Genomic DNA, 10,776 nt, shown 5'->3' on the forward strand with positions numbered 1-10,776 from the left:
CCCCGCACCTGCGTTGGTAGTGTCCAAAAGACATGTTTCACAATGAATGAAAACAAAAATGAAAACTGAGCTATGACGTGCTTCTGACAATGGCCTGCCTTTGGTCCCTGGCACTGCTGAAGTAAAGATGTGAGGTATACAGTTCTTGGAATGCAAGATCAGGGGCCTTCCGCCGCCATTATCCTCAAAAACCTGCGTGGTCATAACCTTGCTCTTTAAACAATGACGCGACAGTTCCTACTGAGTGGGGCAGACTTCGCACCTTGTGCGCACGCCTCTGGTCCGGAGTGTCGCCTAGTTGGAAACCTTTACTTTTAAGCAAAGCTCAGCAAGATAACAACTAATTTCCCTTCAATGTGAAAGTTTTCAGCTCTATCGCTCCAGTGGGGCTGTCTTGCGTCGATGACTTACAGCAAGCGTGCATGTTTTTCTGAGCATCCAGAAGCGAGATATTCGCGTTGCGGTAATACATAATGATAGAAAAGCCCAGTTGGCATAATTCGTGCCGACAAACTGGCTCATGAACGTTGACTCAGTTCATTACGTGGGACCTTTTAAAGCGCACCTATTTGCTTACGACGGGCCTTTCACGAGTCTTGAGAATGCGGGATGTCGTGCGCTGCGTGCAGCCCAGTCGGCCGTAGCCGGTGCCATGCTCTACTGGACTTTCAGCTGCGTCATGCCCTTCCTGACGCTGGAGTACGCCGGTGGCCAGGGCTACTATTATATTCAGCGCAAGAACAAGCTCTGGACATCCATCTTTCCTGGCATGAGCCTGCACTGGAGCTTTCGGGTGCTCGAGCGCTTCGAGAAGTTCGGTACGACTATACGTGCGCTACGCGTAACATGTAATCGTCGACAAACCATCATTTGAGCTTTTGCAGATGATAGAAAAACATATCGCTTTATGGGTGAATGTAGCACGAAGTTGAGGTTAAAGCGACGTGGCCACTTTTGTATGCACGCAACTACTCAGTTTACAAATATACGTTTATCCACCTCGTAAGACTTGGCTCAAAGCCACAAAAATGCGGCATAGGAAATCTATTTCATGCGAAGCAGTCGGCAAGAGCCACATGCCGACTGCTTCGCATGAATTCGATTTCCACGATGCGTGGAATGTCCGAATTTTCGTGTCGGTTTGGTCTAGAATGCGTCTCAACATATGCACGCGAAATTAGGTCAGGATGCTTTCCAATATAGATACTTAACATACTTAACTTGCTCAAACAAAGATGACAATTGCTTGTTGCCGGAGCATCATAATAAATACCTTTGGCCTGGCGCGCCTAGCGCGGTACGAAAGAGCAACGAAAAGTAGTCCATTTGTGTGTCGCGCTTAAGATTCGTTGCGCCAAAGGCACCTTAACAAGATTGTGAAGCATGCGGGATTAGCTGAAAGCTTTAACGGTTGCGAAGAACGGAAGCTGACAGGAATGACAGCACACCTTTATTATTTTGTGCGTTCCTATTTTGAGGTCAGAATATATGTGTGGTGAAGCCTTCTTGCGTATACTCCACCTATTCCAGTGATGTTTTTAAGCGTATTTATCATGAAAGTCCCTTTTGTTAGCACCCATAAACATTCTCTTAATGTCTAGTTGAACACGGTGCCACCTGGTCGAACTTCTTCGATCGGTCGGCCACACCCGACAATGTGACATTGGCCGAGATAGTGTTCGTCGGCATCCTCACCGACTGCACCATCGTGATCACCGTGTGGTACCTCGACAACGTGTTTCCCACGGGCCCTGGGATACCCAAACCGTACCGGTTCCCTTTCAAGGTGAGTTATCAGGTATCACGCCGCTGTTGTAAGACCATTGCCCGCCGCAGCGGACTTGTGGTTATGGTGCTTGACTGCTGACCCGAAGGCCGCGAGATCGAATCCCGGGCGTGGCGGCGGCATTTCATTGGAGGCAAGATGCTAGATGCCCATGTACTTAGATTTAGGCACACGTTAAAAAGATCCCAGACCTCGGTGAAATTTCCGGAGCCCTCCACTACGGCGTCTCTCAGAATCATATCCTCGTTTTGTGATGAATCATATCGTGGTTTTTGAGACTTGGGACCTCAACAATTATGTGGTAAGACCATTTACGGTCACATGGTTTACACTTTGCAAATTGGTTCCGAATTTCGTTAAATAAAAAAAATAGATGAACCTTAAGTGTACCACGAAAAACTACAGAAGAGTACAACACAAGATTCCCGGAAAGTTTCGCGGTTGAAGGTCCGTGGTCAGCACCTTATCGGGGATGGCAGTCTCCCATCTCAGTTAACCAGGAGGACAGAAGACCGCAGAGGAAGCAAAAGAAATAATTCAGAACTCAAAGTGCAGGGACACTAGAAATTCGCAAATGCATACTTCTATTAACGCTTAACTTCCTTGAAACCTCAGTAGATGTAGCCACCAGGTAAGAGGAGGGTTCGATCCTCGAGTGATATTTGTGTTCAATTGCAAGTATTCCGAGGAAACTGTGTAGCTCTGCTTTGTGGTAACATCGTACTACTTTGGGCGGACGAATGTTTTTTTTTTTTTCAAGGCTGAACTTTCTTTGAAACGTCTCAAAGAAGAAAAACTATGACATTAAAAGCTCACGCACATGTTTGACACTCTGCACGTGCACAGTCTTCAGAGGAACCTTTTTGCGATGTATTGACTCACTTGTCCTTTTGCCTGCAGCCCAGGTACTGGGTGCCGTCTATGACGTTCCTCCCGCGGCAAACAAAGGCGACCCTCGAGCTCCACAACTTCGAAACTGAGCCAGGGGACCTTATGGCTGCCATCCAACTCGTCGGTGCCAGCAAGGTAAGAGAGGTCATAGCTTCTTTGTCGCTGAGGGATACAAACATCCCAAACTATTTTCGTCAGTACTTCGCCTGCCTTTCTGCCCGCCTGGTACTAAGCTAAAGCTAAAGCCGTCTAGTACAATAAGTGGATCCCTCCATTTACACACAGTGCATAGATATCTTTCGCTTTCGCCTTGTTCGAGTGCTGCTTAACAATCTTGGATAGATTCTTATCTGTCATTCTGAAATCTCTTCGATTTTACTCCCACGCTCTGTAGCAGAGGGAACTGGCAACGTTTTCTGAACGAGCTTGTACTATCCGGGTTAATGTTGTCATGTTGCCGCAAAAAAGCAGTCGTGTTCGTTCTTTTGCATAAATTTCAACACGGCGCGACTTATTGTTTCGATGCGTCTCAATTTCAATATATTAAGAAAAAATGCTGGCGTCCAGAAAGCAACCCGATTTTCGCATGTTGCTCACCTATTAAAGCCGCCATGAAACATCACAATGGGAAGGTGTTCACAGAAGAGCCCCAGCTAAGATCAGTTTACACATTCCATTACGCGGAGCCTAATGACATACTGCAAGTGATTCATTTTGTGCATAAGTGGAAAATAACAAATCTCAACGAACATTTCCGGTGGCATTGACTTTTACCTCTCCGCTTGCAAGTCGTTAAATGGTACTGATGATACATCATTAGAGGATATGTAGAGATATAAAAAGCAGCTATCTCAATTATGTGACGACAAAGACCTTCCAACGTAATCAAGCATACCCCTATCTGCCCAATGGGTGCAGGACTACGATGGTGTGGTGGCCGTGCAAGATGTGAATATGCGCGTCTACGAAACACAGATCACCGTACTGCTTGGCCACAATGGTGCGGGCAAGACAACTTTACTGAACATGATCACAGGTACGTGGTGCGATGATCGCACGAATGCTTAAACGTGATCTCGTGCTTGTTTACATTACTTCCTTAAAGCGGCCGTAGTATTCACCGCCGGTGCACCGTAATGGAGACAGCTATTGAATGCACGGAGCTAATCTTAAGGATACAAATATGTGTTCTCTAAAACCTAAGCTTCTGAATATAACTGTAGTATCAAGAACCAGGGGACTGATGCATCTACTCCCCTTGCTGCAGGCTTTCTGGACTGCACGTCGGGCCTCGTTCTTATCGGCAACTACGACGTCAAGAACTGCACCAGGGACGCGCGCGAGAGCATCGGCTACTGCGCGCAGCACAACATCCTCATCGAGGATCTCACCGTCGAGGAACATCTGGTGTTCTTCGCGGTTGTACGTTGGCCTTGGTTATTCCTTCGTAGTCATTGTACCTGCTTCACTGGTAAACGAACTTTTGCGACCCTTCTTCTAAGCTTATTGTTTACAATCACTTTTTCGTGCTTTAATTATATTCCTACATCTCTTTCATAGCCACCGCGTTGGCTACCCAACGTTATATGGGGCATTGTTCGAGAGGCTCGTTTCTTTGTTAGACCCAACTAATGAAACCAAAAGATAATTAACGACGCGTAATCCGAAGGTTGTGGGTTCGGGTTCCACCGACGGAAAGGTGATTTTTGGTCAACTTTAATTCATTTCAATTTAGGTCAAAACGATTGCACTACAGCTAAAAAAAAATTAAAATGCAACAAATATGTCTCTTATGCTTTCCTTGGCTTGTCTGTTGGTTTCATTAGCTCAATCTAACATTGTGCTGCTGAGTGTAGAGGGAATTGCTCAAACTCTCAACCACGGTGGTCTCTTCCTTATAAAGGGAGAACACAAAGCACATGCGTGTCGAACTTCAGTTTTACGCCTAAGAAACCCAGGTGACCACACGCGTTGACAACCACAACGTCGTATCTTATAGGTTCTTACACGTGAAACCTGTTCATTAATAATTTGACTTAACCTTCAATCTTACAATCATTCAATGAAGAATATGTTGCGCCAATAAAATCTTATGTGAGGATTATGAGTTGGCGAAAGGTGCTTTCAGCGAGGGAAGAGTGTTCGGAGATGCTTAACTTCCGTCACAGAAGCCCGGACCTCTCGGAGGATATATGCTTGAACAGTATTGCGAAATCAGTGAACCTCCTTTTACAATCTATATTCGATGAACAAAGCCCGGTGCAATATGCGCGTCGTTTGTGCCACTTGACCACAGCTATAAGTGACTCAGCTTACTTTTAATAACTATTACCTTGAACATAACGGCAAGGACAAGGTGTTACTTTCTTGTTGAGAGCGCATAGCGCCTGTAATATATTTCTGTACTTCCTTTTTTTTTACATTCTAAAATTGTTTCATAGTCAACACTAACGCGACTAGGTGTTGCAAATTTGTTTGGAGGATAGGAAACGCATAAGCTAACAGCGAAGTTACTGATAACCGCGTAATGACTCTGTTGTCTTAAAAACGCCAAAAGGTGGGTTAAAAAAGTGATTCACTTCACTCATGACACCTTTAACAATTCTATCACGGCAGTAGCCATAGGAGAGCCCTTAAGCGAAAGAGCATGCTAATGTAGCACGCCGTTTTTCTTAGGCTCCTTATTTCAATTTTACCTAATGACGAAGCAAGAAGAACCAGATTAAGGAATTGTGCGAAATTCAATCGCTTGTTTAAACTTTCATTATAGACTGCCCCCATAATGAATTGTGAAGGGTCGTTTGCCAGCATCGTATCGTTGTATCTAATGCAGTTAAAGGGGATACCGCACAATCGTGTTCGTTACGAGGTGGTCACCCTGCTTCACGACGTCAGCCTCATGGAGAATCGCTCTGTGTTGGCCGTAGACCTGTCCCTGGGTCTTCAGCGGCGTCTCTGCACGGCGATAGCCATCCTTGGAACACCGAAGGTTAGGACTTTCTCCTCCGTGCACTGATTCGGAATATATTGTACCTTACTATCCTTGGCAATGCTTCAAAAATCATTGTATGCAGACCACACTGAACCATCTAGCCCACACTGAACTGTCTTCCTTAAGACGTAGTCTTCCGGTTTTTCACGAATGCTTTCAGTTCTGTTCTGATTGCGATCAGAGACTTTCTGCGTATAACGTGTATGCATTGTATAGCTTTTGTGTGTGTGTGTGTGTGTGTGTGTGTGTGTGTGTGTGTGTGTGTGTGTGTGTGTGTGTGTGTGTGTGTGTGTGTGTGTGTGTGTGTGTGTGTGTGTGTGTGTGTGTGTGTGTGTGTGTGTGTGTGTGTGTGTGTGTGTGTGTGTGTGTGTGTGTGTGTGTGTGTGTGTGTGTGTGTGCGCGTGCGTGCGTGCGTGCGTGCGTGTGACTCGGTTGTTTAATTAAAAACGCCACTTGTACCAGCGAGAGGACCTGAAAAAGAAAAGGACATAACACTGCAGAACTTCCTCGCCCACATGTGTGCACATTTTTATGCACCCGAGGACGCGTGGGCACTCTCGCCATGAAAGACAAACCTGTGACAATGTTCCTGCAGCGAGCGTAATCACTGTGCCTAATAGCCGGCATGCCCTTGCAGTGGTTTTTCACGCACAGGCTAAGGATGTCCACGTGGTGCAGAAACTGTGATCAACCGATCGCAAATTGTCGATCAATCGTCGAGCAAATGATCAATCGATCACGGGCTCGGCGCGTTCAGCACACCCAAAGATGTTCATGGGCATAACGACATGTTGTCATTGCCGTGACTGGTCTGTCGCCGTAGGTGATAATCATGGACGAGCCGACGGCCAACATGGACCCCGATGCTCGGCGGGAGATGTGGGAGCTGCTACTGAAGATACGCCGCCAGTGCACCATCTTTCTCACCACGCAGCACCTGGACGAGGCTGACGTTCTCGGAGACCGCATCATCATCATGGCCAACGGTCGCATCAGGTTGGCCCTGTACATTGCCGCACTAGCACGAATGCACATACATACATACATACATACATACATACATACATACATACATACATACATACATACATACATACATACATACATACATACATACATACATACATACATACATACATACATACATACATACATACATACATACATACATACATACATACATACATACATACATACATACATACATACATACATACATACATACAAACTTCTCCACTCACCTGGTGTCTTGCACCGCTAGCTTGAACAATGAAGTGAGTGGAGAGTTTGCCATAATGTATACCATCGACTTGGAAGCGTTTCTTGAAGCTTAGCAGGGCTTAAGCTACTTGTTAACATACAGCTGAATATATTATTGAGGCTCTAATAAAGGCCACCCTGCCAGACCTAATGAGACAATCCCAGTGATTGATCGAATTTGGGATCAGAGCTACCGAAAGAATCCTCAGGTTGAACATAAACCCGCGCAGTAGACAGCTCGACCTTTTACAAGAACTAAAATATGAGCGAATTTGTAGGTATTCGTAGTTGAACAAGGAGCGCAATAAGACGACACAGTATAGGACAATGACATCGGCAAAACACATCGACCTTTTCGCTGCTTGTCCGTTCATTTACGCGATGAAATACACTAACCTGTATCTAAATCTCGCACAGGTGTAGTGGTTCTCCGAGCTTCTTGAAGCATCGGTTCGACACCGGCTATCACATGAAGATCGACAAACTGCCGACGTGCAACATTCCGGCCATCGAGAAACTGCTGGGAAAGTACGCGCCCAAGGTCAAACTGCAAAGCGACTCCGACAACGAGGCGGTGTTCATCATCGGTCACGTCCAGCCAACCCGAAAGATCGTCACGATGTTCAAGGTGCGACCTACAGCTGACACACACTTTGGGAAACTTTATCGCCTTTCTTCATCATGGGGGCAAACACTGTTAACCCTTAGCTCTTCGCGACAGGCATTATGACCGACTGTCTATAAATGGGTAAAACTTACGCTATTTGATGCCAAGGTTCTAAAGACCAAACTTAAGCGAGTGGAAATAGAACAAATTAGTTTTGTATTTTAGAAAAATTGTAATTACAAAAAAATTAATTAATTGCTGGCATGCAACTCAAAAAAGAAAGCCAAGCTCAAGGCAAGGTCAGAAACGCTATCTAAACAAATTGTCGGAGTTTGCTGAAGGTTTGCGCAGCCATGAGGGTGATCTTCCATCAAACATCAGTTGGTCGCGGACGTGACTACTTCTAGCGTCTACAAGGCCAATTGTGCTTTTGATATCGAATAAATCTTTTTAATGGCGACAAAGCGTGCAACCTCCTACAGAAGCTAAAAACGGAACTTTCTCTACCTTGATAGAGAATAAAAAATGTTATGAATGTGCTTCCCTGTTCGGACTTTTGGATTCCGCACTTGGCTCTCCTTTATTCCGCTCTCCTTTATTTTGGGCAAGCACCCTTGTGCGAGAAGCCAGATAGCTTGCGCTCAGATGGTTCTCGTATTGTTGTAGAATGAGTGTTATGTACTGGGGTATGTGCACATTGGGGAAAGGCTGAAGGGTTAATTCAACACTGATTAACGTATCATAGTGGAATAAGCAGCAACGTTAAGCAGGAAGTTGTCAATACTCTCTCTCAGGACATAGAACAGCAGAGCGAAGACTTGGGCATCGAAAGTGTGGGCTTGACAGTGACGTCGCTCGAGGACGTGCTTATTCGCGTGGGAGAAGACCACCACCTTCACCATCACCACCGGCACCCGGACGTCTTCAGCGACGGGCCCTCCGTGATAGACGCCAGGAGTAAGTCATTGCAGAGCCTTTTCTTGCGGCCATTTTTAAGGCGAAAGCCTCACATGCCTCGTCAAACGCGAAAATTGACCGTCGGCGTCGGCAGTGGCGTCAACACGAAGTGACGCACAAAAAAAAAATCATCACGTGACGACGTCACCATATAATGTCATCATGACGTCAAAAGTCACTGGAGTTTGGTTATGACGTCACATGATGAGGTCATCATGCGACACCGTTGCTTGGTCAAAGATGGGGTGATCCCGGAGGCACTGCAAAAACACGTGAGGTGCAGAAAGCTTCCAACGCCTCCGATCCCGGAGGCAGTGCAGAACCACATTAAATGTAGAAAGGTTTAGGTGGAAGGGGGAGAGGGGATCAAAACTATCGACAAAGAAGAATAGGAAGAAAGCGAACATGACTTTCGCCTTCGAGTTGTCTTAGGTCAATGCATAAGGAACGGTGCGACTTTTTTTTTATTGAAAAATGGGATGCCTAGGTTCGTAGACTAGCCCTTTGTATCCGGCAGATGAAGTCGTAGACAATGTTGGTGCCAGTTTTTCGCGCAAAGTTTAGACAAGGAGGACACAGCGCTACAGTGTACTCTTAACAGCGCTATTATTGTAACTAACCGCATTCTACTTTAGCTAAGTATAAACACCTGTGCAGCCGAGTACGAAGAAATACGCAATAGCAAGTAAAGAAAATGTAGCGAGGACATGCTTCTGTAGCGAAACGATGCTTGTGACACCCCGACTTACTTGCCACAGAATGCCTCGTATTAAGAGACTAACGGTGGTCGCACCGGTTCACCGCAGTGTCCTTGGTGAAGGCGATGGCCAGCATGGCCGTCACAGAGCCGTCGCTCGGGGCCCGCGTGATGGCCATGATGACCAAGCGTGCCGCCCACGTGTGGCGCCAGAAGAAGGCGCCGCTGTTCAGCTGGATAATGCCACCGTTGCTGCTGGTGGTGCTCTTCTCTCTCGAGTACATCGGCGCCAAGAACACCGGCGGCGCATTGCAACACGTGGGGAACACGCTACCCTACACTTTTCTGCAGGTGGTCACCAACCCACAGGTGAGCGAGCCGCTTATGCGTCACTAACAGATAGCGTGCACGTGACGTCATGAACGAAGCTTCTGAACACGCTACCCTACTACTACTAGTACATACTAGTACTCCAAGATGGCGGCTTTGCTGACAAACAAGTTGCGGTTAAACGGCTCCAATGTGATAATGACGTGTAAAGAACGCCCTTGTGCGCGAATAACGAAAGAACCTGCATGTGATGTTTTGATAACAATAATGTGGCATCGCTAATATTGCGACTCCGCCATGCTAGGGCCCCAACATTGCGGTTTCGGTGACGTCAACGCAAGCCATCTCAGGCCACTGAACAAGCCACTAATACAGGCAGTAAAACATGAGAGCGGCTAGCTGGTATGTTATAATCGAAAAGTGACAGCGCAATATCGGACAATGGACAAAACAGAGACTAGCAAAGCTCGTAGTCGTTGTCGCTTCTTTGTTCATTGTGTATGATTTTGCGCTGCACCTTTTGACTTTCACGGAATGAGTGACCTGCTTAGTTTGGACATCCCAGCTGCTTTTTGAGTGGCCGAAATTTTAGTAGTTGAACTTCGCACGTGCTGCAGTTATGTTCCTGGCGCAGTTATGTTCAATGCGACGTCATTTTTCCATGGCACAGAAAGGTATGCGCGCCCAATTGCAGTATCTTCCTTTGATGGTATTTAGTGGCGGTTTTCAAACAACCAGTCCTTGTAAAAATCGTCCACACGTGTGGAACCACGTTCAATTTTCTTTCTTCTTCTGTTAAGAAAAAAAAAGAAAGAATGTTAGTGACGTTTCACTCCGAATCTATACACTGAGTAACCTAACAAAGCGACTCATTCTGCAGAATAACACTGACTGAAAGCAGGAAGCAACAAAGAAGAAAAACACACAGAAATAAGCAAACATGGTTAAACAGGCCAAGCAACACGCATTGTGGCAGCAAAACGCACCGTGCCTCTTTTTAGTACAAAAGAAGGGAAACTATTTCGAGGGGCTCATTTCTTTGTAAGACGCAACCAATGAAACCAACAGACAATTTCTTCACTTGAATGCCTTTCAATTTAGGTCATAATAATTAGACTACATTTAAAAGCAACGAATAATGTCTCTCATGCTTTCTTTGGCTTCAGTGCCTGTTGGTTCCATTGGTCGTGCTTCATATTGGCATTCCTTCAAAGTACACATTGCTCTAAGATAAACCTTGATTGCATTCGGGCTCT

The 10,776-nt window shown here is 46.0% G+C and overlaps 2 protein-coding genes across 2 annotated transcripts; both read left to right on the forward strand.

Moving 5' to 3' along the window:
* The first annotated feature begins 652 nt into the window (after positions 1 to 652).
* Positions 653 to 2,914, forward strand: LOC125760133 (phospholipid-transporting ATPase ABCA3-like). Its single transcript, XM_049419858.1, has 3 exons — positions 653 to 818; positions 1,602 to 1,786; positions 2,687 to 2,914. The coding sequence occupies exons 1-3, from the start codon at positions 653 to 655 to the stop codon at positions 2,912 to 2,914; spliced, it is 579 nt and encodes a 192-aa protein (XP_049275815.1).
* Positions 2,915 to 3,591: 677 nt separating this feature from the next.
* On the forward strand, positions 3,592 to 10,749 carry LOC119372345 (phospholipid-transporting ATPase ABCA3-like). Its single transcript, XM_049419859.1, has 8 exons — positions 3,592 to 3,713; positions 3,945 to 4,099; positions 5,511 to 5,666; positions 6,493 to 6,665; positions 7,347 to 7,569; positions 8,331 to 8,493; positions 9,300 to 9,559; positions 10,687 to 10,749. Exons 1-8 carry the CDS (start codon positions 3,632 to 3,634, stop codon positions 10,747 to 10,749), a joined length of 1,275 nt encoding a protein of 424 aa, XP_049275816.1. The 5' UTR covers positions 3,592 to 3,631.
* The last annotated feature ends 27 nt before the right edge of the window (positions 10,750 to 10,776 follow it).

The sequence above is a fragment of the Rhipicephalus sanguineus genome, chromosome 10 (assembly GCF_013339695.2).
Source record: "Rhipicephalus sanguineus isolate Rsan-2018 chromosome 10, BIME_Rsan_1.4, whole genome shotgun sequence".
NCBI classification, from domain to species: Eukaryota; Metazoa; Arthropoda; class Arachnida; order Ixodida; family Ixodidae; genus Rhipicephalus; species Rhipicephalus sanguineus.

Coding starts and splice junctions, on each gene's coding strand:
- LOC125760133 (XM_049419858.1), top strand. CDS start 653: ATGCTCTACTGGACTTTCAGCTGCGTCATGCCCTTCCTGACGCTGGAG. Junction 819..1,601: donor CGAGCGCTTCGAGAAGTTCG/GTACGACTATAC, acceptor CTTAATGTCTAG/TTGAACACGGTGCCACCTGG. Junction 1,787..2,686: donor CGTACCGGTTCCCTTTCAAG/GTGAGTTATCAG, acceptor TTTTGCCTGCAG/CCCAGGTACTGGGTGCCGTC.
- LOC119372345 (XM_049419859.1), top strand. CDS start 3,632: ATGCGCGTCTACGAAACACAGATCACCGTACTGCTTGGCCACAATGGT. Junction 6,666..7,346: donor ATGGCCAACGGTCGCATCAG/GTTGGCCCTGTA, acceptor AATCTCGCACAG/GTGTAGTGGTTCTCCGAGCT. Junction 8,494..9,299: donor CTCCGTGATAGACGCCAGGA/GTAAGTCATTGC, acceptor GGTTCACCGCAG/TGTCCTTGGTGAAGGCGATG.